This window comes from Tilletiaria anomala (genome assembly GCF_000711695.1).
Source record: "Tilletiaria anomala UBC 951 chromosome Unknown K437scaffold_67, whole genome shotgun sequence".
In the NCBI taxonomy this organism is placed as follows: Eukaryota; Fungi; Basidiomycota; class Exobasidiomycetes; order Georgefischeriales; family Tilletiariaceae; genus Tilletiaria; species Tilletiaria anomala.
Genome location: NW_013546955.1, coordinates 21,962 through 49,583, shown reverse-complemented (window position 1 = coordinate 49,583; position 27,622 = coordinate 21,962). Strand labels below are relative to the sequence as shown.

Here is a 27,622-nt window from a genome sequence, read left to right as displayed (position 1 = left end):
GTCATCTGTGTGCGTCTGTACGAGACGTTATTGTGCAGGGGGCACATGGGGCCCATTCATGGCTTCGTTGATGGTCCACAGAGCGCTACATAATGCTCGTCCTTTCGACTCATGCTCACACGACATCATTCTGACCTATACAATTTTTAGGAGGCATCGTAGCGTGACTTGCGTGTGCGACTTGCGAACTGTTGCATATTTGGTCACGTAGCATCGTTTACCCGTATGCATTCAACCGGCGAGAAAAGACCACGCACGGCGTCTTTGTCCGATCAGAACGACTTTGTGCAACAGTCCAGTGGCCTATCCGTCACAGATAGCATTTTAGCTCTCTCAGGAAGTCCTTCACGGAAGAAAGCCAGTATGAACTCTACGGACAATTCTGCGACGGGAATGGGCGCCAGATTGCAATCCATTGCGTGCGAGCATCTTTCGGCAGCTCTCAAGAAATTGCAACCGCCAAGGGTGTCACAGCAGGTTCACAAAGAGGAATGCACGCTCTGTTTCGACGATCACGATGGAGTGAACGGAGTCGATGTGTGCTTGCATTGTTTCAATGGGGGATGCTCGGGGCCAGACAGCGATCGGCAACATGCCAAGCTACACCTCGAGAAGACAGGTCACGCCATCGCAGTCAATGTCAAGCGGAGAGCGAAGCCAAAGGCCGAGACGAATGAGGTTAGTCTTGCCTGTCACAAGCAGACTTGAATTTCTTCTGAAGGCCAATTGCACATCCCCGATCCCTTGCAGCCCGAGCCAAAGCCTATCAAGCTTGCGATTCACGCCGAGGGAGAGGCTGACAAGTATGACTACAGTTACGTGCCCAAATGTCTCGCATGCAACGATATAGAATTTGACACTGCTTCTATAGCACAGTTGCAACCTTTCGTAGACGGCGTTGTAAAGTCAATGTCCTCTGCCCAACAGAGTGAAGTGAAAAGCTGGGAGGAGGAGATCGTCAATTGCGAGCACACGGACAAGCTAGTGCAACTTGAAGAGGACAAGAGGCAGAAAATCGATTCAAGCATCAAGACTGGGCAACCGGAACGACATTGCTCGCTATGCGATCTGGTGAGTGCGAAGGCGCCTACTCCCGGCATTATGGTGTCTCCTGAGCGATAGCATTTCCACATCAGACATCGAATTTATGGCTTTGCTTGACCTGCGGAAATTTGGGGTGCGGGAGAGCGCAATTCGGAGGGGTTGGCGGCAACAGTCACGGTCTCGCCCACTTCAAAGCTACAGGTCATCCCTGCAGTGTCAAGCAAGGGACCATCACACCCGAAGGCTCAGCCGACGTATACTGTTATGCATGCAATGACGCTCGGCTTGACAATCGGCTGGCCGAACACCTTGGTAACCTGGGTATCGTGGTCGCCAATCTGAGCAAGACGGAGAAGAGCATGACAGAGCTCCAAGTGGAGCAGAACCTTTCGTTCGATTTTAGCATGATGGGTGAAGATGGTCAGAAGCTGCAGTCGGTGTTTGGGCCAGGGCTAACCGGACTCCGCAACCTCGGGAACAGCTGCTACCTCGCTTCGATCCTTCAGTCGCTTTTCTCCTTCCCGTCATTTATCAGGCGCTATGGCGACGCGTACAGACAGCATTCGCTCGTATGCGAGAACCCTTTACCTGCAGCATGCTTGGAATGCCAGCTTGGCAAGATGGCCGATGGGCTCCTTTCCGGACGCTACTCTGTGCCTGCTCCCGCGCTGCGTAACACGTCTGAAGACGCGGACGAGGTACGCTTCCAGGCGGGCATCAAGCCTGCCATGTTCAAGAATCTCATTGGCAAAGGCCATTCGGAGTTCGCAACGATGCGCCAGCAAGATGCGGATGAATTCTTCAAGCACATCGTCGACTGCATACAGAAGGAGAACCGTCGATTGCAGTCATCAGCTACGGCAGGCGGATTGGCGCCGGGCGCGCTGATCGATGATGTGACCAGCATTTTTGGCTTTGAGCTCGAACACCGGCTGCAGTGCACCCAGTGCCATAGGGTACGATACAAGATCGAGAGGCAAGATGCGGGTCTCAGCTTGCCGGTGCCGCTACGGCCAGTCGCGGAGACCGCCAGCGAAAACATGGAGGTGGATTTTAAGCAACAGGCACCTGCGGAAGGGGTAGGCTCTGCGGGTGCAGCTCTCGCTCCTGCAAATGCAGTGGGCAAAGTCAAATTTGAGCCCGTGTCCATCGATGAATGCCTGGACTTATATACCGGAACGGAGACGATCCCAGATTATGCGTGTCCGCAGTGCAAGGCCAAGACAATCGCAACGAAGCAGACGCAATTCAAAACCTTCCCGCAGGTGCTTGCCATCGCCGTTCGTAGGTTCCAGCTGATCGGCTGGGTCCCGCAGAAGGTGGATGTGAAGGTTCAAGTGCCGCTCGGCTTGGCAGAGGAACAAAATGGCGGTGTCTTGCAGCTCGATCATTATCTCGGCCACGGCATGCAAGAAGGAGAGGAGGAGTTGCCGCAAGACGAAAACAGCGGGGACGCTGGTGGAGGTCGCCTGCCGCAGTTCGATGCCAATGCCATGTCGCAACTGACTGCCATGGGGTTCCCGGAGATCCGATGTCAGAAGGCGCTGCTGGCGACAGGGAACACGGGCGATGCCGAGGCCGCGATGACCTGGCTTTTCAGCCACATGGAAGATGCCGACATTGACGACCCCATCGACTTGGAAACGTATGCGGCCGCAAGTGGTGGCACCATCGCCGCTGCGCTAGACACATCCATGCTTGAAGACATGGGATTCAGCAAGGCGCAAGCAACCAAGGCACTGCGCATCAATAACGGGAATGCGGAGATGGCCGTGGCTTGGCTGTTCGAAAACCCTGACGATCCTGGCGAGGAGTCCAGCACAGCAGCAGTAACAGCAGCAGATGAAGAGGTGGGACCTTCGAGTGAATCGACCGCGCTGTACATTGGCGATGCCAGCCTGCCGGCGAGATACAGGCTCAAGTCATTCATCTCTCACAAGGGGGTGAGCCTGCTTTGTTGTCCGAGAGCGTAGCTCAGATTTTACCGGAAGAAACTGACTTTCGTTTCCTTCGACGATAGCCGTCAGTGCACAGCGGACATGTGAGCAGCCCTAAAAGTGGCAGTACGTACTTGACTGAAAACTGAATCATGCTGTCCGAATCGATGCAGTACGTCTCTCACATCCGCAAGCTCAACGCTGAGGATGGCTGGGTTCTCTTCAAGTCGGTACACGTTTGTCTTGGTGAATCTAAGCTAACACAGACTGAAATGCTGAGCATAATCTTGTCTCCCATCCACCTTTATTCAGTGACGAAAAGGTGGGCATATTTTCTCATTGAACATGCAGCTGCGCAGCTTGCGAGAGACTGACGCGCCCTTCGCTTCGCTCTTTTGCTTGTCTAGGTCGTCAAAGCGCCTTTGTCATCTTCTTCTAAAGAAGACCTGCAGTCGGATGTCGGCGTCAAAGGTCTTTCGCAGCTCGCATATGTGTACTTCTTCGAGCGATGCTAGCCATTTACGGTGTGCTTGCATGTACGTACACTACAGAGTCAGTGTCCACTGACGGCACGCCCATGCCACGTGAAACTGCCTTTCGCCTGATCATTGCCACCATCCATGGCGAGGTTCCTCCCAAGAGGGATAGGTATAATGTGAAGAGTCTGACCGTCTCGATGCTGCCAGCTGCAGGCAACAGCGTTCGTTGCGCACACCGCAGCGTCCTCTATTTGAAAGATCGAAAGAGGCGTGAGCGCGCTGAGCAATGAGCATTCAGTCAGCACGTATCTGATGGGTTGTGGTTGCACCGAATCAAAGTGACGATTGGGCAAATAATCATCTTCAGCCGTCGCGCGAGCACTGAGCCAGTCAGACGGTGTGCTCGATCAAGGGCCTGACTGAGCATCGACAGGAGCGAGTGGGTTATGCTTGATGCAAGATTCATTAGGGTGTACATGAACATAGAGGTCAATACGCAGCTGGAGGCCGATCGCGGGACCTCGTATATACCTCATCCAAAGAACATAGAGCACGTCCCTACCTGAGGGCGGAAGGCTCCGAGCTGATGCGAGCATCCGACAATGGTATCTGCCGGCGCGGAACCTGATATACGACGACACGCCCCACGGATCTGCTATGAGGTGGAGGAGGGAGATCAGGAGGAAAGAGAGTCGCAGCCATTGAATGCAGCGCATCGGTATGCTGCGAGTGAGGGCGATGGAGACGATGACAACTGCAGCAGCGACACTTTCGACAGCGAGTGTGCCGATGCGGACGACCCCCTCGATGGCAAGCACGTTGCCCGCAGCCCCTCGGGCGGACCACACCGCAGTACCTTAAGGGAGACATGGCATATCGCAAGAGAGGCACTGCCTATCCTGGTCCTCGCGCTGTTCAGCTTGATGCTCGCTGGAGAGCTGCTTATCCACCTGTCGCGCTGGCCAGTGTTCGTCAAGGTGAACAAGCTCTTCATTGCCGTGCCCATCCTGCTTAACATGAAAGGCAACCTCGAGATGAACCTCTCCCTTCGCCTTTCCACCTCAGCTAATATCGGAGAGTTAGATACGAGGCGCACTAGACAGGCACTCGTCGGAGGGAACTTGGCATTGCTGCAGGTGCAGGCGCTGATCGTATCGATGCTCGCGGGGTGCCTTGCGTTCGTGCTCGGCCTTCTCGTGCCAGTGGACGAAGCGGCTGCCACGAATCCCACAGTGCCGTCAGCGCCATCAGGAGGCAAAGGGCAGCAGCAGCGCTCACCGCTGCTTTCCTTGCTCGCGCAGCAGGCCACACAGCGTCTTCGCAAACGTCGCCTCATCCATGGGCACCCCAAGCCGCCCCTTGACCCGGCCCTGAAGCTGCGGAATGGCTACTTTGAATTTGTGATGGTCATTGCAACGGGCACGCTCGCCGCTTCCCTTTCCTCCGCCGTCCTGGGAAGCTTCATGTGCGCGCTCGTCATCCTCAGCAGGCGCTATGGCGTCAACCCAGACAATGTCGCCTCACCATTGGCCGCCTCGCTCGGGGACCTGCTTACGCTAATTCTGATGGGCCTGCTCGGATCAGCGCTAGTGCGCTTTGAAGGCACGATTCTCGCGACGCTCATCCTTGGCGCGCTGATTGCGTTCTGCGCAGCGTGCTGCATCATTGCATTACGGAACTCGTACGTCAAGCAGCTCCTCTCCTCCGGTTGGACGCCGCTACTCGTCGCCATGTTCGTCTCGTCCGGCGCGGGCATAGTGCTAGACAGCTTCGTGAAGACGCTCGACGGCTTTGCGCTGCTCGTGCCCGTCATCACGGGCCTTCCTGGTGCCTGCACGGCCATCTTTGCCAGCCGCATCAGCACGGCGCTGCATTCGAGCGACGTGCCTCACCTCCAATTCTCCGATTCCTATACCCAAGCACCCTCACGACCGAATCAAAGGCCGCCGGCCGCCAAGCGAAGCGCGGTGTTGATCTTTTGGATCACGCCGACAGAAGGCTGGCTCGTTCCACTCACGCTTGCAGCGATAGGCATCGGCATTGCAGGCATGTACATGCTGCTCGTTTGGACCAGCGGGCATATAAGTTTTGGTTGGCCATTCGCTTGCTGCTTTCTTGCTTTCCTCAGCTTGACGGTGTGTGTTTATTTGAGAGCAAAAGCTCTTTGAGGAGGAAAGGAAGGGCACGGAAACGCTAACTGATCGATTTATTGCATTGGTCATTCCCTCTTTTCCTTTGTGCCAACGATAGGTTGCCATCGCACTCGCTTTATCGCATTTTGTCTGCCTCTACCTATGGACGCGCGACTACGACCCAGGTGAGACTCCGTCAAACCTGGCGCCCGACTGCAACCCTTATCGATCCGCGATGGCATGCTCATCTGACTCGTGATCTCCCGCTCGCCATGTTGCGCAAAACAGATATCTACTGCCTGCCCTACGTTTCCTCGATCATAGATTTTGTCGGGCAGCTCATGCTTGTGTGCGCTTTCAAGCTCGCGATGAGTCTGGGCGATCACATCACCTCGTCCGTCGGAACTGGGGAGGCGTGAGAGAATGAATTGAAAAGCTGCGTCAAATCGAGAACAGTTATCCCTTGTTGTACGATGAAACCTCGCCGGCAAGTTTCACGCCCGATGGTTCTGCGCTCCATCTCCTATCGCTACCCAGCGGTCATCTGTATGTATTTGTATCCTCATCACCATGTTCGCAACGAGAAAGAATCTACTTTCGAGGAACCATTCGATCATGGACAATGAGCTGTGAGAGCTGAGGCAGCCGGAACAAGGGGCGTATCCTTTTTCCCGGTCATCACGACCATTCTGATGCAGGCACATGTGCTAGAAACTCTCGCCTTGACACCAAGTCTGTCCAAGGACGCCCAGCACCACTTGCCGCACCGCCGACTGGGTCAGGTGACGGCGCATTTTCACAAAAGAAAAAAGTGGCAGCCCCCGTCGTGTTGGCGGATGTCCAGAGTGGAATTGAGGGAAGGAGAGGATGGGGAGTCCCTACAGGACGCATAGCATTGACTTTCGAGCTCGGCTGGCTGCGCAGACAAGCGCAGTGCCTGTGGCTCTCGCTCAAACTGCCGCCGCCAGCGCCACTCTTGCTTATGGCTCTCCACATACGGTCAACGCTCCCCTTCGATGCGTCTCCTGAGTTGTTTAGGGCAAGTCTTGGAACATACCTCGTTCTTTGGCATTATCACCCAGCGCTAGTCAAACCTGGCACGCCGCATACAATCCAAACGCTGCGTAGATCGTGGTCAGCGGCATAGTTATAGAGGAAAGAGGCTTGCGGGCTGCTCTCCCCGACACGATGACCACTCACGTATACGCGCTCGCGAGGCGCAACGGCGAAGATGAGTCCCTCTTTCGGTCGGCCTCCATGTCCCTGATTCAACTGTATATCCCAGCCGAAGTTGCGCACTCGACGGTGACCGAGCTGGGCGAGCTTGGAAACGTGCAGTTCAAAGATGTGAGTGTCTTCGTGTCGGTGCGAGCGGCGGCATGTAGAGGTGGGCCCGACAGCACCGCCTTGCCTCGCGCACCGATGAAAAGAAGAGGTTAGCTGAAACGAAATTGTGGCGCTTGGGTACACAGCTCAATCCCCACGCTACTGCTTTCCAACGGTCCTTCGTGGGTGACATTCGGCGCCTCGATGAAATGGGCAGGCGATGCCGGTTCCTGCATGCCCAGATGGAAAAGGAGAACGTGCCTATCCGCCCCTTAGAGTCGGCCTTGCCTTTCATCAACTTTGCGTCAGTTAATGGCGCCGGAGGTGGCCGCGGCGGCCCCCAAATGCTCGATGAGCTCAGTGTCAAGCTTCGTGAGCATGAAGAGAGGCTCGGGCAGATGAATGGATCGTACGATACGCTGCAAAAGCGCTTGCTCGAGCTGGAAGAGGCCAGACACGTGCTCAGGGAAACTGCCGTCTTCTTCGAGCAGGCAGAGGGCAGGCACGAGCTCGGTAGGAGCAGCACAGACGATGCCAATGCGCCACTTCTCGATGATGTTGAGAGTGGCTACGCGGCTGGCCGAGGTCAAGGCGAGGACAGCGGCTACGCTGGCTTTGACTTGGAGTGAGTAGCGGCTTTAGCTGGGGCAAGGCATGCGCGGTGTTGTTGAATTATCTAATTGCAGATTCGTCGCTGGTACCATCGATCGAGCGCGCATGGCCACCTTTGAGCGCATTCTGTGGCGGGTTTTGCGTGGCAACCTTTACATGAACTATGCAGAAATCGCTGAGCCGTTCGACGATCCCACCAAGGAGGAACCGGTGCGCAAGAATGTCTTCATCATCTTTGCCCACGGCGCCGAGCTGCTCGCCAAGATCCGCAAGATCAGCGAAAGTATGGGCGGCACGCTGTACCCCATCGACTCGAATGCCGACAGGCGCGAAGAGGCGCTCAGGGAGGTCGGCTCGCGGATCGAGGATCTGAACAACGTTCTCTATTCCACCAGTGCCACCAGGAGGATGGAACTGGTCAGGATCGCCGAGACACTTAGCGCGTGGAGCGATATCGTCAGACGCGAAAAGCTCGTCTACTCGACCTTGAATCTGTTCATGAACGACGCAAGTCGAAAGACATTGATCGCAGAGGGTTGGTGTCCGACGGCCGCCGTCGGCTCGATCCAGCTTGCGCTGCGCAGGGCAACAGAGAACGCCGGTACTTCTGTGCCTCCCGTTCTTCAGGAGCTCCGTACCAACGCCAAGCCCCCCACGTATCATCTCACCAACAAGTTCACCGAGGGGTTCCAGGCCATCATCTCCGCTTACGGAGACGCTTCGTACCAGGAGGTCAACCCGGGGCTCTTCACCGTCATTACTTTCCCATTCCTCTTTGCGGTCATGTTTGGTGATATCGGACATGGGTTTCTGATGTTCGCGGCTGCTGCCGTCATGTGCATCTGGGAGAAGAAGCTGGCTAAAGCTGGTCTCGACGAGATCTTCGACATGTTCTTCTTTGGTCGCTACATTATCCTTCTCATGGGCGCTTTCTCCATCTTCACCGGCTTCCTTTATAATGACATCTTCTCCAAGTCACTTCATCTCTTCCACTCGGGCTGGGATTGGCCACACCAGGACGGTCTGGTTGAGGCGAAGAAGCTGGATCGCGTCTACCCCATCGGCCTCGATCCGTCGTGGCATGGCACGGACAACAACCTAGTCTTTACCAACTCGTTGAAGATGAAAATGTCCATCCTCCTCGGTGTCGCGCACATGACATTCGCCGTCTGCCTTCAGATCCCGAACCATCTGCACTTCAAGAGACCAAAGTTTATTTGGGCAGAAGTCGTGCCTCAGCTGCTCTTCATGTGGTCCCTGTTCGGCTACCTCAGCTGGGCCATCATCTACAAGTGGTCTGTGGATTGGTTCGCAACAGATGTCAGCGGCACGCGCCTGCACCATAACCCGCCGGGCCTGCTCAACATGCTCATCTACATGTTCCTCAGCCCCGGCAATGTCGAGAAGGAGAACGAGCTCTACTCGGGCCAGGCATTCGTCCAGAGTCTGCTCCTCCTCGTTGCCGTCGTGTGCGTGCCGTGGATGTTGTGCATGAAGCCGTACCTCGAGTACAAAGAGCACCAGAAGATCAAAGGAGCAGGCTACCACGCAGTCGGCGCCGACGATCTCGACCACGACGGTGACGCGGCCGATGGTGCCGGTGAGAGCTCTGCACAGCAAGGCAACGGCACCGATGCCGGTGGCCACGGCCACGGTGAGGAATTTGAATTGGGCGAAGTCATCATTCACCAGATCATCCACGTCATCGAGTACTGCCTGGGGTGCATCTCCAACACCGCCTCGTATCTCCGTCTCTGGGCGCTGTCGCTGGCGCATGCGCAGCTCTCCGAGGTGCTGTGGAACATGACAATGAAGATCGCTCTGCCCATGGAAGGCGTCACAGGCACTATCATGATCTTCATCATGTTTGCCCTCTGGTTCAATTTAACCATTGCGATCTTGGTGAGTCGACGCTGTTTGCGACTGTAATAGTGAGAGCCGGCCGACTGATTTCTCGTCTTCACAGTGCCTCATGGAGGGCCTATCCGCATTCTTGCACGCGCTCCGTCTCCACTGGGTCGAAGCTGGAGTGAGTGCTTCTGGGTTCTAGCCGTGGGCACTGTCCGCCAGAATGGCTGACATGTGCGACGCCTGCTCGTTTCTTTCACGTTCAGAACAAGCACTACATGGCCGAGGGGTACGCTTTTGCGCCTTTCTCGCTCGCGCCCGAGGCCACGACGCAGTAGGCTGTGCATCGTTCCTGGTCCAGCGTCCAATCTACGTAGATCGGCTTCCTTTGGCCGTCTCTTGTAGTAACGGACCGGATTCGGTACATGCAACACGATCGTTATCTCCTCCTCTCCTCGCGCAGATATTTGGCTGCTGAACGATGTCTCCACGTTCAGGAAGCATGCCGCCGTTCGCACGCATCAAGGGATGCAAGGCACTGCTGTGTGTGATCAGAGAAAGAGATGTGTAGAACATGAATGAGCCAGGAGGCATGCCTACGATGTCAGCCAACCACTCCCACAGACTCATAGCACCTCATACCTTTTTGCTCTAGTGTGAACTTTGCAGACCACAAGTCACAACATGTAGCATACGACGTCCTGGGTGACGAACACAAGTGCAGGGGCTAGCAGAGGAGTCGGATCTCGAGAATCTTTCCCTTAAGGCGACTGTCCAGCGACCTGACGCAAGCGCAGCAAGATGCGGCGGAGTTGGCGCACCGTGCTCTGGGCCTCGTTCCTACAAGACGCCTTATCTACAGCTTCAGCTTTCTCCTTTGGCAACCGGCGATTCAAGAACGAGGGACTGCTTGATGCGGGGAATCTAGGGCTATCCGCAGGACGGGTTGCGGCGTGGGGGGACGCTGATGGCGATCAATTGTGAGGAGACTTGTGCCATGCAGTTTAACACGAGCCGGACGACTGACCCACGCGGATGCGAGCAGCACGGACGCCTTTGTCGTCGATGATACCGTTTCGCAAGTTTCCGTACGGCTATGGGATCACAGTGAGCTGACCGCGTTTATGAATACTCAAGCGCAAGCTCTCACTCAATTTCTTTGGTCTTTGGCGTTTGCAGCAACGTTCAGTTTCAAGCCAGCAGGTCCGAATCAATCTCTGACAGTGCCTCCAGCCAATCGCATACAGAATGTGGTGCCATCCGATTTCAACCAAGATGGAGTGCTTGACGTGCTTGTCATGTCTTCCCCATCCAAGTCCAATTCTGCGAACGGAGAATTGCATCTGCAGCTGTTCTTCGGACAAGGGGGTGGCACATTTAGTGCGTTGTTGCCTCTAGGTTACTGGAGACATTTTGGACAGGGTATACTGAACGTAGTACCCCTCCCTGATTTGCAGACCCGAGTGCCATCGAACTACCGCCATCTTCTCGTGTTCAGCCGCTCCTTCTCGACGCTACGGGAGATCTTGGCATGGATCTGCTCGGGCATCGGTCTGGCGCTGACAATTCAATCAAGCTTTGGCGCAACGCGATGGCGAACCCAGGGAACAGCAGCAACGAGCCTTTTTCTATGTGGGTAGACTGGCTGAAAGGCGCTCCATTGGCGCGCAGTTGACGCCCTTCCTCTTTTTGATCAGCGAGAGCATACCTCTTGTGGACACTTCAGGCAAAAAGACCAAGTCGTCCTGCGCTCTTAGCGCGCCACATAGCTCGGCCTTCATTGACCTAGACGGCGATTGCATCGCTGGTAAGGCTGTTCCTCTTTCGTCGGCACGAAGTTGCGAAGCTGATCTTGCATTTTTGGGAAGACTTGTTCCTTGTTTGTGAAGGTCGCTCCGTCGCGTCACCTAGCTACGAAGTATGGACGGCACTCAAGAGCGATAGTCCAGATAAACTAGCGATCCCAGCGAGCTACCAGCTTTCGCAACAGGGCGATCTTCCGTCGGGCGCGGGTATGCTTTCCTTTGCCGATTTGGATCGCGATGGTACGATCGATGTTATTTTCGCCTCTTGCGATGGGACGTCATGCTACATCAACATTGCCAATAATGAACAGATGCCTGTCTGCTCCACCCAACCGGCCGACTGGACTCTTCCTTGGCTGACGGGGGACAAGGTACAGGAAGGGGGAACTGCATTCGTCAATAATACAGCGGCACAAGATGCATCCTCGAGCAAGCGAGCGAACGAAGCGTGCCGGAACCCGTCCGAGCTGTGCACTGCGGACCCCGCCTTCCGCCTCGCTTTTGGTAAAGGATTGAAACGCTTCAATGTGAAGGATATGCTTGGACCAGATTGGACATTGATGCTAAGCGACAATAGCGTGACGCCGGCTCGTCCCGTCTTTCTCTCTGTTGGCGACTTTAACAAGGACGGATACCCGGACTTGCTTGTTGTCGGGAGCAATGAGCGACATGAAAAATCGCAAGCATTTTTGTTGCAGAACACTCTCTGCTCACGTGCGCCGCCGAACTCGCCAGGCTGTGACAATGGCAGCGACTCGGAGGCTCGGACGTTCGTACGCGCCACTGGCTCGGACCCGCTTGATGCTTTCACAGACATCGTCGGCGCCAGCTTTGTCGACCTGGACGAGGACGGCTCGCTGGACATTTTGCTTCAGACTCTGCAGGTCTCGCAGCGCGGAGGTGGCAGGCCGCAGCACGGCGTCAAGTTCATACAGAACAACCTCTTCTTCGACTCGTTTTTCCTCAAACTGTTGATGCTCAACGGCGCTTGCGATGGGACGTGTGAGCGGCCTGCAGGAGCGGGCGGCTCCTTTAAGCCGTGGGGCGTCAATTATGCGGGGGCGTCGTATAAGTTCACCGTGCTCGACCCCAACGGCATCCGCAGAGCACAGCACGTCGGGCAGCTGCCCCAGACAAGCTACGGCGCGCTGCTGACGCCGACATCGTACCTCGGCTTGGGGAGGACGAACAATTACGTCGAGCTACTCGAGATCGGCAGCTCACGTCGACAGGCGCAGCACGTCCTGTCCATGGAAGGCGTCATCCCCAACAGCCAGATCTTCATCAATCCGTGGCAGCCGCAGCGCGAGACGAGCGAAGGGCGCGGGAACCCATCGACGTGGGGGAAGATGATGTACCTCCACCCAGGTGATTGGATCACCTGGGTGACCGTCGTGCTGGCCGGCATCATCGTCGTACTGCTCGGTGTCGTCATCCTCCTGCATCTGCACGAGCGGCGCGAGGACGAAAAGGAGCGCAAGCGTGTCGTGTATGCCATCAATTTTGATGCGCTTTGAAGGTCCTTCAAAGGCAGCGCGAGTGCACGTGTTCTCCTTTCTTTTCCTAATATACCACATTTCTATTATGTCATACAAGAGGACGTACTTGGAAAATCGATGTTTTCGAGGCTTCATGATAAGGGTTCAGGATGAATGCTGGTTGCGAATGTGACCGGGCTGATTTAGGAGGGCATCGTCACGTCTTTGAGCAGATGGATCATAAGCTGTTTCGTCACATCGTGATTGATGGGTAGAGGGGGCAGGCGGCGCTTGCTTGGGCGCCTCTCGGCCTTTGGGGGTGCGATGAGCGCAAAAAATATCTGCTCTATATGTGTGCGATGGATGTGGAGGGTTTGAAAATGGTCGCACGGATGCGTCTGGAGGTTTGCGGTGCTTGCCTTTGGGAGGAAGCCACTCTTGAAGGGGGATGCCGAGGGGCGTCACATGATGACGCAGCCTTTCTTATTCCGCTTAGCGAAGCGATCCCGACTGGCCTGATCGGCAGCTTCAAACGCTCTACATTGCCGCACGATGTCGCAAAAGACCTCGTCGACATTTATGCGCTTGCGCGCGGAGGATTCGTAGTATGGCACGTTGCCCCACGCGCGCGAAAGATTGGTGCCGATCTCGCGTGGCACTTGGCGCTCGGCGCGCAGATCGGCTTTGTTTCCTACGATGACGGTCGGTACCTGCATGAGGGAGTAGATGACAGAAGCATGGGTATTGTAATCAAAGAAAGCACGCCTTCTTCCGTCAGCGGACAAGCTCACCCGCAAGTGCTTGACGCGAACGATCTGCTCGCGCAGCGGCCCTAGCTCGTTGACGCTGGCAAGGTGCGCAAGGGAAAAGACAAGGACAAATCCGTGTCCGGACTTCATGTAAAGCTCCTTGAGCGCCATGAACTGCTCGGTGCCGGCAGTGTCGAGGATCTCGACAAGGCACTGCTGTCCGTCAATGCTCATGAGCTTCTGGTACGTCTCCTCGATCGTTGGGTCGTACGTCTGGACAAAGATGTTCTTCACAAACTGCAGCGTCAGGGCGCTCTTGCCGACGCCGCCAGCGCCCATTACGACGATGCGTGTTTCCTTCATCGTGGCTGTCTCTGTGCCGTCGTCGGCTCTGATGCTGCGTGGGTGCGCTCCTGCTGCTGCTTCAGCTGCTTTGCCTGTTCGCTGACCGAGACGCGGACAGCGCTGGCTCATGCACACATCGCCTAGTCTGTGTCGTCCTGTCTCGGCGCCTGCCTAAGTCGCTGCGGCAGTGAAACCCTGTGTATCTGGTCTTGTTGTTCCTTCCGCAGGTGCAGGCAGAAAAAAAGAGAGGTAGAATGGAGGTAGAGGAGGAGCCTGCTCCCCCTAGGATCGGCCAGCAGGCGGTTCGGGAGGTTGTGCTTGGACGTATGTACGCCGCCGTGTGAGTTGCAAGTTGCTCGACAGGTCCGCTCTGGTTTCTCAGTCAGGCTGTGTGTATGTATAGTAGCTACACCCTCGAAGTTGGACCCTCTCCGAGGTCGCAGATCTGGGTCTTTGCTCTATGTATGTGCGAGCCCGAAGGGTGTGGGAATAAGCAGATGCAGGGGAATGCGTGGCAGGTTCTCTGACGAGAGCCCGAACAGCAGCAACGAGAAACCTCTGGTTCATCGTACAGTATCAAGTATGTCGCCCCCTGATCTGATCAGGACTGGGCCTGCGATGACCAGAGATGGCATCCTCCATCACCTCACCATGTCCAGGCGGTGAGAGCCTCTAACAAGGCCAACAGCCAGCAGGGGTCGCGCTCGCACTGGCAACCGAACTCGAACCGAGGGGACTCCCCCTTAACGCGCCACACGTGGATCCAAAAAATAAAAAAGAATGCTTTGCACCGAAACCGATAAAAGAGGAGGACGGAGGGATGGATGTCGCGGGCCCACGTTAGGCACACCTACCACCATGGGTTGTCGATGCTGATCAGGAGGATGTTGAATGCTGATGCTCGAGCTATCTTCTGGAGGCGACGCATCTCCTTTACGGATACAGCTCGTCATCCGATGGCCGGAATGCCCTTTTGAATCGCCTTTAACTCAACGCCGGAGCTGCAGCCACGTCGACGTGCCCGGCAACCTCCTGTAGCACGAGTCCCGGTCTGGCGGCCGAAGCGTGCCAGCTGCGGAGGCACCTTTGCGGCCTTGCTGCTTCACCGGAGGCAATGGCATCAGCGATCGAGTATGTGTCGGGGGGGGGGACCATTTCGGGCACACCGCTCGGAGAAAGCACGTCGCCGTCATCTCCGTCTCCTCTGATCTCGTCGCCACGGCCGCATTCACGCTCGCTCTCACGCGACATTGTCACCCTTATCTTCATCCTCCTCCTCTCGCTCGCCCTCTTCCGCTGGATCCTCCTCCGCAGCGTACGATTCCTCTTGCGCGACCGGCTGCACGTACATGCGCTCGGCACCCGTGGCATACGCGGTCTGCACTTTCGTCCAGCTGGAGACTTTGGTGTAGCAGGCGCCGCAAACTCCAGCGGAACGAAGAAGGGCAGAAGGAACACGCGAGGCTACTCTTTACGCATTCAGCAAATCTACCTCACATTCAGCGGCTCGATTGCTTCCACCGCCGCTCTTCGAGGCAGGAAGCAGCGCACAGGCAGACCATTCCCGAAAGCATGGTTCACGCTACATCTCAAAGGCGTCGGCCTTCAGCTGCCCGCAGAGGCGGATGGGGATGGAGGTGATGCGGCGCAGAATGCGGCGCTGCAAGATGACGTGGATTCGGGCGCCGAACGCTGTGGCGGTGGGCGCGAGGGTCTTCTTCGAGCTAAGCGCCGAGCAGAAAGCGCCTCCACGGATAGTAAGGAGGGACGATCGATCTCGCGAATCAGCGGCTTGCAAGGCTACCTGATCCGCATGGCGCGGCCCCTGCTCTACGTCTGCGCTTCCGCGCTGCCCGTACTGACACGCGTCGTCGATGTACAAATGGACCGCGTCGAGGTTTACCTCGAAGCGCAGGACGTCGTCCTCCGTGTTGCAGAGGTTCGCGCCGGCTTTCAGGTCAGCATGCGAGCCCAGTCCGGCGTCGGCACTGCTTCTGCAGCCGCTGCGCAACGTCGGCGCGCACGCAGCCGAAGCGCCTCTGAGAATGCGTACAGCACCTCCCGTAGCACCTCGCTCGACGAGTCGCATGACACCCCAGCGGCGGGGGACGATGCGCGGTCGTATCGCTCACTCGCCGGCATGCTGTACGGCATGCCGAACCGCGTCGGGTCCGGCGCGAAAGGCGTTGTGCTCTTCCTCGCGTCGGGGCTGCCCGAGGGAAAGGCCACGATCATGCTCGAGTGGCAAGGCGTGCAGGCCTTCCGCGCCGTATCGGCGCTGGCCGATCTGCAGCCGAAAGAGCAACATCGGACAGATGTGGGCGCTTCGGAGCCGTGCTGGAGCATCAGCGAAGATGACGCTCACGACCACAGCAGCACGTGGGACGACACGTGGTCCACTTGGGCGGACAAGGAGACGACGGAGAGCGGCAGCTTCTGCGCCACGCCCGTCACGTCGTGGTTCCAGGGAAAAGGTGAGCACGTACGCATCGCCACGTACAGCCGCCTTCTTTTCGCACCGCTGCCGAGCCAGATCGAGGTCGACGTGCTACTGGGACCCAACTTCTTCCACCTCAAAGCGCACCGCGCGTTTAGTGCGCGGGGCAGGATCTCGGAGTGCGTGCTTGGCGGCAATGCGCTGGAGCAACTCGCGCAGAACCACAGAGGGGGCCGGATGGAACAAGCGCGCCGGCACATGAACCAAGAGGCGTGAGTCAGTATCTATTGTTGCTACAGATGTATGTATCGCTAAACGAATTACCCGACCGAAAAAGGCACGCCTCAGGTTCAGCATCCAAACAAGCGAGTACAGCCCGAGCTCTGATTGCTGCAGTCGGCAGCCTGGGCTTGACGATCGAACGCGTCAGGTGTGCGTACGCGTCCACCAATGCAGACAGCAAGACGTGGACTTGCGAAGCCGCTATCGAGCATGTAAGCTTCTCCTTCTCCTCAGCGCAGCCGCAGAACCCGCTCTGCAAACGCTGGCTCAACACCATCACGCCGAGCGTGCCTGCCAACAACAGTAAGAACGCCGGAGGACCAGGAGAAGCTGTTGCGGTTGCCACAGAAGTGTCATTGGCAACATCAGCATCAGCAGCGGCGAGCAAGAAGACGCTGCGGTCTTCACTGCACGACCGCATCCGCAGACCGCTCAGTCCCGTCCCGTCCTCAATGACGCCAGCGCACAAGGACGTCCGGCTGGAGCCGAGGAGGATCCTGCACGTCGCAGCGTCCATGGGGAAGGTTTACGTCGATGTGCGACAGGCAGGTGGCTCGCTGAAGAGCCTCCGGGCCTGCAGCATCGACCGAATCGAGCTGCAAGTTCTTTCGACTTGGACGCCTTTTGGCCTGTGTCCCAGCATCCGCTACAGCATCTGCGCCCCGCCCGCCGCACAGACGGTGCTGGCGGGTAATCCGAACGAGAGCGCCATCTACTTCAGCACCACAATCCAGCACGTCGCCCTTGCTGCTTCTGCCTCGTTGCTCGATCTCCTGCGCAAGGACAAGAATAGCGCAGGCTTTGGTCGGGATGCCAGGCATTCCATCCCCGCCGCTCTGCCGACGTCGCCGCCGTCATCATCCACCTTTTCGCTTCCAAAGGTGCACTTTGGATTCCACTTGGGCCACGCGACGGCCAAGCTCGATGTAGGAAATGATCACGACAAAGAGCGTTCGGCACTGGTGCTGACGATCCCGAGCATCGACGCTGCACTTCACACCGCCTACCAGGATGCGCATGTCGTGCGCACCGATGCTGCGCGCCGAGCGGCTTGGAAGGAGTACGACAAAAATCAGCTGGAGTGGGACCGGAACTGCAGACCAGTCGCTCGCACACAGTGGGCTGTCTCTCCCGCACTCCCTCATAACGAGGGTAACTACGGTGGCGCAGGGGCAGAAAGCGGCGCCAGACCGCGTCGGCGCTCGATAGTGCGAAGCAATACTGCTTCCGTCGATCCGACGCCTGTACCAATCTATAAGTACGTCCTTTCTGGGAATATTCACATTCTCAACAGTGCTGTTGTGCTTCAAACGCGGCAGGCCACCGAGACGCAGAAGACCTTGCCCATCGGCAAGCTTCGATTGGTGCAGCTGTCCACTTTTGGCTCCCTGGACGTCCCGACCGAGGTGCTGGCTGCGCGCCACCAACGATTAGGACGCCAGGACAAGAAGTCTGAAACTTCTTTTATTGTCGATGGCCTCAGAGTCTCAATTCGCGGACCGGCCATGTGGAATGCGCTCGAGAAGATCGTCAACTCTACCAGCACGGCTGCACGAGGCTCAGCGGTGCAAGCAACAGTAGTAGCCGACAGTGCGGATGTCAAAGCTGATACACTGCAACCATCGAGCATGCGCAAAGGCCTGCTTGACAAGCTGCCAGCAGACGCATTTGCCAACATCAGCTTTAGTGATCTGGACATCGATTTGGCCAACATCGACGCTCACCGCGACATGTCATCCCTGGCGGGGGTAAAGCTGAAGATGAAGTGTCTCTCGATCGACTATGCACACCGTCGACGCTCCACGCACGTCCTGCCGCACGGCGAGATGTGGGGTGCGCGGAGCGCACTCGAGCTTCCGGAGGATGCGCCGCTGATGGCCGGCGCACTGGCTGTCAAGGCAGGGCTCGCGGTCGTCACCAGGGTGGACATTGACAATCTCCGACTTCTCGCCATCGATCCGAAAGCCGTCATGTCGAACCGCGAGAAGCGCCAGCAGGCGTTCGTTGGGTCATTCGACGAGAGCGAACTCCCTTCCCTGCCCGAAGGCCATTGTCTTTTACGCGTCCCCGAATCCAAGATCAGAGCGAGGGTCCTTCCGGACTGCAAGCAGACGAATGTCGAGCAGGTCTCTATCACCGCTGAGCATCCCAAAGCAGTCATGTTGGCCGTGGAGTTAGCAAACACGTACCTGCTGATGCACACCGCTGGGTGCGTGCGGCGCGCCCTGGGCTCGACTTGGAAGAGGAAAGTACCTCCTGCTAGGCCTGCTCCATCTTCTGCAACCCTTGTTCTCAACTTTGACATTACCTTTCAGCGCGTAGAGGTGCCCATCAGCTTACCAGAAGGCGTTCATCTCTTTCTTGGTCTCAAGAGGCTGCAGATTCAACTCTCAGCGGAGCGGGTCGCGTCAGTTGGATTCGAGACGCTTGTCGGAGCGGTCTTGCGCAAGGACGTGCTCGAAAACGGAGATAAGCACGACCAATGGAGTCGAGTGGCCATCTTCCGCGGCGTCACCATTGACATCAAGCCGCAGCCGTCATCAGGGCTACCGGATGTGGCGCTCGCGGGAGATAGCCTGGTGCTCAATGTGCCTTTCAACTACAGTACGCACGAGATCATCGAAGGCACTAGCGTAGCTCTGAAGGCGACGAAACAACTCATGCACGAGTTCCTACTGGGTCACGAACCATCAGCGATCAACCCTCTGCGACCGATGTCCGCGCAAAGCCTGCCGCTGCTCTCCGTCGAGCTCAGAATCCTCGTGTTGGAAGCGGAGGACGACCCTATGGAGACCAGACTCGGTCTCATCTGGCGTGTCGGCCGAGACGAAGCGCGTGCACGCTTAGAACGACAGAGCGCCTTTGCACAGAAGATGTCTGATGCGATGCGCAAGCAAGGTGCAAAGAGGAATAACTGGCCCTCAAGCACACCCAACGTAAACGGCTGGTCCGCTGCTGAGAGCACATCAGAGGTCGATTCTGACGACGACAGCGATGTAGGCAACTCGGCGCGGGAGCGTGCGTACGTCAACACAGACTTGATTGCAGATGCGCACCAGCGCCTCGATGCCTTCGATAGCGCATCCTGGATCCGAAGGGTAGACAATGCGCGTGCCGCTCAAGAGAGGCGAGAAGAAGCGATCGCCAAAAGGGTGCTCGGACGCTTCTCTCTGCAGCCCAAGGATCGGGGCTGGCCCATCAACATGCGAAATCGGCCGTCGGTCGCTCCCCTTTTTCGTTCAGCCATGGCCCACATCCTCGTAGAAATCCAGCGGCCAAACTACGGAGTCGACTCGGCTCGTGATTTCATCAACGCACACGGCGAATCCATCCCCGATGGATTTGACTTTTCCATCTTCATCCCGATGCACCTGCAGTGGCAGATGGCCGAGTGGCGCATCAACATCAGGGACTATCCTATCCCTGTACTGCACGTGGCTCCAGATGAAAGCAGCGGAACGCAGAAGCAGAAGGCATTGCTGCTTTCCACCGATCTGTGCATCGTCGAGCAGATGGGCGGCCCGGAATCAACACGGCACATACCAACATGCCTGGTGCACGACATCTGCGACACAGCTTGCGATGGAAAGTACATCATTCAGGTACCGAAGGTCGCGATGCCGACAAAGATATTTGGCGACCCGAAGATCGAAATTCACACCCCTCGACCTGTCCGGCTCTGTTGGGGCCAATCGATTCAGCCCGCTCTCTCTGATGTTATTCGAGTGTTCGATGGAATCACCACCCCGCCTCAAGATCCATCTCCAAAGATTGGGTTCTGGGACAAACTCCCATTGATCTTGCACGGCACAGTCGAGCTAGATTTTATACCGGAAGGCGCCCTGCATCTGTATCTGAAAGGAAGTCGCGATCCGTACAAAATTCACGGCGACGGTGCTGGATGGGTCAAGGTGCGCATTGAGTCGCCCCGCTGATATGGAAATTGTTCGCTGCCAGGCTGATAACGTCACCTCTTCTTCCAGTGCTGGAAGGACCACGTTAGTGTGCAAGTCGGCCATCAAAATGCTGAACGAGAGGTGATCCAGATCCGTTCTCGCGAGTATGCCCTCGCAATCCCTAACGTCCAAGTCCGATCTCGAGAGGTGTCTCAATATGGCTTGGGTGGACATGACGATTTTGGAACTTCCATGTCAGCGGCTCGACCAGCGGAGACGTTGCTCGGAGAGCAGCGCTATGATCCGCAATTCCAAAAAGTCGTGGCCCACTTATATGGTGGTGTCAAGTGGGGAGCCGGCATTGTGTTAGAACGGACCTGCAACGACCATGATTGCAAACAGGCGACCAAGTGCTCGGGCACCCCCTTCCATCGCAAGTGTAGGTTCTTCGATCGCATCTCACACTGGAAGGTCATCACCAAGACTCGCGAATACTTTGCATCCCTAGCGGATCAAGAAAAGGTAAGGCACCAAGCGCATCCTTAGAGGGCACGACTAAGCAAATTATGCATCCTCTCCTCGCAGAGAGATTCTTTCGCGGGTTGGCGTCATGATCACATCCACTTTTCCCTTTCTGTGCGCTCATCAAGTCAAGACAGCCAGACACCAGCCTCAAACAGCTTGCACGTCACGCCACTGACGTCAGCCCACTTTTGGTCGTGGATCCGGCTGTTCAACAGCGCTCTCAGCTTGCCAGTCCGTCAGGGTCCGATCTTTCCCGACGCTTCTCCGCGGTCACCGAAGTTTGGCTTTCATCTGGCCACAATCAAGTATCGGTTAGATCTGTCGCCTCTGTCGTTCAGTCACATCTATCTGCAACATTCCCCCGAAAAGTACCGAAGTTCCACTGCGTTGTACCTCGGCCTCAAGGCAAGCACACAGCGCTTCAACATGGATCTCCATCAGAGGCAGCAAGAAGTTGTCCTCCAACGCAAGGCCTTCAGCGATACGAAGAAGGTTTTGCACAAGCCCATCAACGAAGCGGAAGTCGATTTGAGCAAGTTTGAATTGCGAGTCGTTTGCGCCGAGATGCAGGACGAAAGCGCGCCGGCTACCGACGAGGGAGACACGTTCAACGATGATGAATCGCCAACGGACGCTTTTCTCAGAAGAGGTGCAGCCGGTGAGGCCTCAGACCAGTGGTATGACAAGAATGACTTTGTCGAGCTCGGGGTGACAGTCGGCAGCGGCCGACGGTGGAAAGCGACACGGATGCGCGCTGCGACCGTCCTCGATTGCCCACGCTTCAACTACCACCGCAAGCTACGTACGCATCGCGAGTTCGATGAGGATGAAGGCAGTGTGGCTGACAGCCAAGACCCCCACGATGCGTCGCTCACGCCCCTGGCTGAAAGCAAATTCGGTGATGAAGATAGTCACACTTGCTCCATTGGAGAGGCAGAGTGTAAGTCCATGCGGTAAGGCTAATTGGAACGGTCACCTGACGCCAGGCATGACACCACTCACAGCTTCCAACTTGGTACAGAGTGAGCTTGCCCGGCAGCGTATGGATCAGCTCAAGGACCACGCAACAAAAAGAGGACAGCCGCTAGATTCCGAGGTATGTCCTCCGGGCGCACCGCACCCCGCTCTCAAAGGCTGACGCGCGCTGCTCGCAGGAGTACAAGGCGAAGATAGCCCTTTTGAGCTCGTACAGCGAGCTGTTACGATCTTTGGATGAAGGGCATCATGCTTCAGCGGAAAGCGCCAATCCGACTGGTTCACATTTTGCGGACAGGCTAAAACGCTCCCACGGAGGGCACAAGGCCAGTTTTTCTGGTCTGTGGTTCAACGACGAACGAATGCAAAATGAGATTCTTGAGATGCAAGCCGAATGGGTCCAATTCAACAACCGGTACTTGATTCACAGCCCGGTCATGTTCCTCAGCGATGGAACTCGAGATATTCTGCTCAAATACTACTTGAGCAACAGGTCACGGCGAGGCTACGTCCATTCGATGACCGCAAAGGCGCTGCGGTCGGTCCGCGAACTCGATTTGTCTCTTTTTGAATCCGAATCAGCGCGTGATGACCAAAGCAGCGTTGACACGGATATGCGAGAAACTGCGGACAACGCCCCCTCGGTGTCGTCCTCTTCGGAAGACGACCGAGGAATCAACTTGCTCCGTTCTCTCCTGAGGGATACTATGCAGTACATCAATGTGGAAAAGAGCCTTTCTAAGGCTGATTCTGACTCTGCTCTGATAACCAAACCGATGCTGAGCGATGCGCATGCTGGTATTCGCGACGACTTTGAGGTTCGCAAAAGCAACATTTGCGTTCTGATCAATCCTCAGATTGTTCTCCGGAGCGAGCTGGATGACTCTTCGTGCGCAATCGTTAGCGCTATGCGAACTCATCTGACAAATTATTTCGTGCGCGATACCGGCGTGGACGAGGACGACGTCAACGAGAAAGTGATGAACCGCAACTTTTTATCTTTCGACAAGGTCGAATGCTGGCACCCCAGGGATGCAACGCCGACAAGTGGCTTTCTGACTCTGCCACTAGAAGTGCTGTTAGCGGAAGATCAAAGAGACGATGCCTTCCGGCGGATCATGCCGCGCACCGATTGCGCTGTGCAATACGATAAGTTTAACAAGGTGAGTGGGTACCTCGCGCTGTCCCTCCTGTCGACAGCCGAGCTGATACCTCGTTTCTGCACAGCTACGACTCCGGGACGCCTCACGGCAGTGTACGCAGGGAGGTAGCGATTTGCCAATGACGCAAGACCATCTCCGGCACAATATGGATCTCATTCGCATCCACTGTCCTCGTTTCTCGATACATGCCGACTCGGAGCAGTATGCTGCACTATACAACATTGTCACGGACCTGCTGCTGTACCGGGACCCAGCGCACAGAGAACACGCTAAGCACTTAGAGACGATCCTCTTCGCGTACAACTTTCGCGATGCAGATGGCCTCGCGAGCATGGTGGATGCCCTGCAAATGCGTATCCGACAGGCCGAGGATCTCCATCACCAATACGAGCGCCACTATTCAGAACTGAATGACGCAGGCAAGGCAGATGACGCCGCAATCTATGCAGAGCTGACGAACCTGCAGAATGAATTGTCTCTGTTCATGGAGGCGATTACCGTGGCGCAGGATCAACGAGCTGGGCCAGACAAGGACAAAAAGTCTGCCCTGCGACTTGAGGCGTCAGCCGAAGATATTGCGTGGCATATGGATTCAGCAGATTCACCAAATGCGCTGGCGGAGCTTGCCATCCACGGAACGAGCTTCACGTGGTTGAGCAAGGCAGACAATTCGACCGCCAACACATTGTCGATTGTGGACTTGCATGCGCGCAATTCTCGGCCAGATGCGCTGTTCTCAAGCATCATTGCAAAGTACACCAAGGCGCAAGACCACTTTATGGTAAAGCAAGGTCGTATTCTGAATGCCGCCTGGTCTGTCCTCGCCCCTGTCGGCGGCATCTCCATCATCGATCGCTTCGAGCTCAACGTCCACCCACTTCGCGTGCAAATCGAAATTGCGGTGGGCCGTGAGATAATGAACTACATCTTTGGCAATCGGCGGGAGCGTGAAAAGCGGCAGCGGGGGGTGCAACTGTCCGGAGAGGATGTGCAGACTTCGCCCAAGCTTGGAGCTACCGATCGATCCGGTGGTCATCAGAGTCTGCACAAGCAAACATTGCTCAAGGCTTCGAAACATCAGACCGCTGACTCGGCTGAAATGTCCCGGAAAAGCTCCTTCCAGAGCGAGTCGGATAGCGCAAGCAGGGGTCGACCGCCGCAGAAGTTGCAACTGAGTCGCACCGCTTCGCGGGCCTCGTCTCCTCCCGGCCAAGGGCGCAAAAAACCCGAAAAACCTTCAGCAGACGTCCCGAGCGAGGATATTGGCAAGATCGTCCGGGATGAAAGCAATGTCATCGCGTTTCGACACGCAGTGGAGATGAGGAAGAGGGCTGCAGCAAACAAGACTTTTGTGTATGTGAAGGTGTCTCAGACTGTCTTTTGTCTGTCGTACAAGGGCGACAAGCGCAAATCGCTCACCGACCTCTACGACCTGGTCTTCAAGTCTCCCTCTTTCGAGTGCCGCAACCGCACCTGGGCGTATGAAGACCTCGCAAATAGCTTCAAACGCAACGTGCTCCGCGCGGCTTGGAGCCAACGGACAACGCTCATCAAAGGCTTCTTGACCACGCGACCTCGGCGCATATCGGCAAAATTGGCCTTGCGAGACAAGATCAGGCGGCAACAGCAATCCACAAAAGTGAGAATGGCCGACTTTGTCGAGCAAAATGACGTGCAGCAGCCTGATGGAGCGGAGGACGAGGGCAGTCACGGGGAGGAAGACAATGCCACGGACGTGGCTTCCCTCACGTCACAGACCTCCGCATCACAGTCGACGACTTCGTCGTCCGGACTTAACAGCACATATGAAAGCATTCAGGTGCAAGAACACAAGCCGCGCATGCGTCTGACAAGCATGCTTCGCCGGAGCAAATTGAAAGATGATAGCGGGGTGCGCGATGCAGATGCTATTTCCCCATCCATGTAGCACATAGGCATCAAGGCATGTGCAGCCAGTGTTTGACGAATTCCACTTGCTCTTGGTGAATCGCTTTGATGCGCGGTGGCTCATTGTCGCGCTGCGCCACTGGCAGAGAGTTCTCATCACCTGAACAGAGCGTGCGAGAAGGAGTATCAGAATCGCGCGAGGGTAGGAAGACGCTGGCGCGCTCACAGTGATGCCAGCAGTCGGGAATCAGCTTAAAGGGGCGCTCGAGCGTATCAGATCGCGCGCCTCCGAACGCGTATTCTTCCGAGTGCGCGCAGGCAGGCCTCCATGGATCATCTACGGGGAGAGATATGAAGTGGTTTCAGCGACGCTGCCATTCTAGCCATACCGAGCACCGAGGCACACTTACATTGGCCGTCGATAAGAGCCAGATTGGTGGTGGATAGGGCAAAGCCACCGAGCGCGTTCACCTCAGAGATGTTAGGATGCGCAGGAAGGTTGTAGTGCTTGCCGGGCAGGTAGCCTTGGCGGCAGACTTCCGTCGAGTAGTTGTGATCGATGAGGGAGGAGATCTGCAACAAAGTCGGCCTGTCAGCGTTAGGCAATTCTAATCGCTATCTGGTCGTCGTCGACGCACAAGTTTAGGCCCCGCAGGATGCCCCGGGGTGGGCTCGGGAGGAGCTGATTGGAAGTATCCCCAGGTCTGGCAGGTCTGGAACACCCAAGAATGGCCTGCGTTTAGCGTTGTCGTTTGCCTTGAGGGTAGGGTGGTCAGTCTGAGAGGTAGCGAGATGCAAACGTAAAACATGGCTCACCTCGCATCAGTGTAATTATACGTCCCAAAGCAGAGGTCCGCCACGGAAGCCTGTGCCGTTCCTTGCGTCTCGCGCAAGCAGTCGTCGGCAAAATTGTCGCGAATAAATGCAGCATACTGGTAGGTCTCTTTGGGAAGGGACAGGTTGTGTGCGTTGCCTTGTCGCATGAGCTGTGCCGACCGGTCAGTGGCAGCGGTGATATTGCCGCAAAAGCTGTCCCAGAATGGTTGGCTGCTGATGCTTGCATCCCAGTTGAGCGCCTGAAAGCTCCCAAGCGGCGCAGCCCAGAGATTGGCGAGATCGGCGACGTGTGTCAGGTTGGGCGTGCCCATGATTTCGAGGAAGGCGTCCCGCTGCTCGTGTCGTGCGGCCTTACTGAGCGGGACCGCAATCGAGTCGAAACCAGCGACAGCGGCTTGGATCGCCTGCGCACAGCTAGCTTCGGCTCCGCGGGCGATAGGGTACATGTACTCTGGATAATCTTCGATTGCCTGCACAACCGCCGAGCTAGCAATCGCTCCGGTGAACAATTCTGGATAGAGCACGCGCAGGTGGGCGCTCCGCGCACCGGGATAGCTCCCGCCGTACGAGATCCATCTCGTCTTGTTCGGCCCGCCGGTGAGGTCCTCTTCAACACCGGGGAACTTGATCTGGCGGACAAAGTTGGCGCTGTCCTCGAGTGCCTGCGTGTTGTTCAGAAAGCGCATCGCATCGCTGTCCCAGTATGGCCCTGGCGGAGAGATGACGCTACGTGGCGGGTAGGACTTGCCGTAGTAGCGGTGCTCGAGGACGACAGAGATGCCGCCCGTCGCTCCGGCCAGAATGTCTAGGATGCCATGATCTAGATACGGCTGCAGATTTGGGCGATACATCAGTGGTTTTCGCCCGCACGCTCGCTACACCTTGCTCACCAGTCTTCCCTCTGCATTTGTCTCCCCACTGTCCAGAACGTAGACCACGGTCTTTTCTCCTTCTTTGCGGTGTGACGGCGGCTTGTAGTACTTGGTCGAGAACCAATAACGCTGTTCAAAAGTGACATTGTTGCTTGGATCGAAGTGGTCGAGCGGTTGTGTGAACGTGTAGGCTGGGTACTTTCCCGTCAGAGAACCACCGGTTTTCGGGTTCACGTTGAATGTAAGCTGCGCCTCGTCGTTCCACAAAAGCACGGCCGCATCAGCACGTCTGTCGGCAAGGCTTTCTTGTTGCTTAGCGGCGTGGAACGCATGGAGACCTGGGGCGTGCTTGGGCCTGCGGAAAAGTCACAGAGCGCGTTTCTTACTTCAGCCTCATGCCTCACTCTTGGCATTGGGGCTACTCCGTCTTACGTCTTGAGCTGCCAGTCAGGATGCCCTACATGGGCCACAACCACCTCGAGGCTGCTGAGCAACAGGAGCGCCGTTGCGAAGCGCATCGTGCAGGATACAGCGGGAAAGATTCGGCAGGGTTGCATTCGCTTGCTAGGATCGCCTGACTAGTGCGGTAAGATGGTGACGCAAGGCAGACAACGGAGAAAGCCTCCAAGCACAGCCAGTGGAGTGCGGCACCGGTTATTGCTCTGTAGATGGAAGGGGTTCGGCGACGCCGAAAGCATTAGGGAACATATGTGGTAGTACATAGGAGAGCCAGCATGGAGCAGGCTATCTATCCTTTGGAACCTCGCTGCACGAGCCACGAGGGAGAGGCTGTGTCTCTTAGCGGAGGGGTTGATTATTTTATTTACAAACATGTAGTGCTTGATGCCGTTAATGAGGGCATGGCGTGGCAAGGAGGGCTGTGGGAAGAGGGGGCGACTGTATCATGTGGCGAGAGATATGTGGAGCATTTCGGTCAGGAAGTCGAGTAGTGAACCACAACAGTTTGGACGGTGACCAGTAATTTCAATTTGG

At 56.5% G+C, this 27,622-nt stretch overlaps 7 protein-coding genes across 7 annotated transcripts; 5 read left to right on the top strand and 2 right to left on the bottom strand.

The window, feature by feature from the left end:
* Window positions 1–38: 38 nt before the first annotated feature.
* On the top strand, window positions 39–3,582 carry K437DRAFT_257753 (ubiquitinyl hydrolase). Its single transcript, XM_013386697.1, has 5 exons — window positions 39–678; window positions 751–1,071; window positions 1,137–2,987; window positions 3,155–3,207; window positions 3,389–3,582. Exons 1-5 carry the CDS (start codon window positions 226–228, stop codon window positions 3,546–3,548), a joined length of 2,838 nt encoding a protein of 945 aa, XP_013242151.1. The 5' UTR covers window positions 39–225; the 3' UTR covers window positions 3,549–3,582.
* A 383-nt stretch (window positions 3,583–3,965) lies between these two features.
* On the top strand, window positions 3,966–6,173 carry K437DRAFT_257751 (uncharacterized protein). Its single transcript, XM_013386696.1, has 3 exons — window positions 3,966–5,595; window positions 5,711–5,777; window positions 5,881–6,173. The coding sequence occupies exons 1-3, from the start codon at window positions 4,063–4,065 to the stop codon at window positions 6,009–6,011; spliced, it is 1,731 nt and encodes a 576-aa protein (XP_013242150.1). The 5' UTR covers window positions 3,966–4,062; the 3' UTR covers window positions 6,012–6,173.
* Window positions 6,174–6,684: 511 nt separating this feature from the next.
* On the top strand, window positions 6,685–9,948 carry K437DRAFT_157599 (V0/A0 complex, 116-kDa subunit of ATPase). Its single transcript, XM_013386695.1, has 5 exons — window positions 6,685–6,939; window positions 7,065–7,543; window positions 7,605–9,432; window positions 9,497–9,559; window positions 9,645–9,948. Exons 1-5 carry the CDS (start codon window positions 6,781–6,783, stop codon window positions 9,714–9,716), a joined length of 2,601 nt encoding a protein of 866 aa, XP_013242149.1. The 5' UTR covers window positions 6,685–6,780; the 3' UTR covers window positions 9,717–9,948.
* Window positions 9,949–10,179: 231 nt separating this feature from the next.
* Window positions 10,180–12,700, top strand: K437DRAFT_269305 (uncharacterized protein; the record flags this gene model as incomplete). Its single annotated transcript, XM_013386694.1, has 6 exons — window positions 10,180–10,358; window positions 10,424–10,485; window positions 10,558–10,758; window positions 10,836–11,010; window positions 11,076–11,185; window positions 11,247–12,700. 6 exons carry the CDS (start codon window positions 10,180–10,182, stop codon window positions 12,698–12,700), a joined length of 2,181 nt encoding a protein of 726 aa, XP_013242148.1.
* Window positions 12,701–13,122: 422 nt separating this feature from the next.
* K437DRAFT_269304 (putative RSR1-GTP-binding protein) lies at window positions 13,123–13,773 on the bottom strand (the record flags this gene model as incomplete). The annotated part of the gene is made up of 2 exons (XM_013386693.1): window positions 13,123–13,371; window positions 13,453–13,773. 2 exons carry the CDS (start codon window positions 13,771–13,773, stop codon window positions 13,123–13,125), a joined length of 570 nt encoding a protein of 189 aa, XP_013242147.1.
* Window positions 13,774–14,617: 844 nt separating this feature from the next.
* K437DRAFT_237559 (uncharacterized protein) lies at window positions 14,618–24,998 on the top strand. Its single transcript, XM_013386692.1, has 7 exons — window positions 14,618–16,464; window positions 16,530–20,385; window positions 20,458–20,892; window positions 20,956–21,835; window positions 21,900–21,991; window positions 22,050–23,033; window positions 23,098–24,998. Exons 1-7 carry the CDS (start codon window positions 14,870–14,872, stop codon window positions 24,958–24,960), a joined length of 9,705 nt encoding a protein of 3,234 aa, XP_013242146.1. The 5' UTR covers window positions 14,618–14,869; the 3' UTR covers window positions 24,961–24,998.
* K437DRAFT_257745 (uncharacterized protein) lies at window positions 24,901–27,431 on the bottom strand. The gene is made up of 7 exons (XM_013386691.1): window positions 27,062–27,431; window positions 26,648–26,984; window positions 25,737–26,587; window positions 25,559–25,676; window positions 25,331–25,493; window positions 25,147–25,257; window positions 24,901–25,080 (listed from the first exon to the last, which is right to left on the bottom strand). The coding sequence occupies exons 1-7, from the start codon at window positions 27,145–27,147 to the stop codon at window positions 24,971–24,973; spliced, it is 1,776 nt and encodes a 591-aa protein (XP_013242145.1). The 5' UTR covers window positions 27,148–27,431; the 3' UTR covers window positions 24,901–24,970.
* Between the last annotated feature and the right edge of the window lie 191 nt (window positions 27,432–27,622).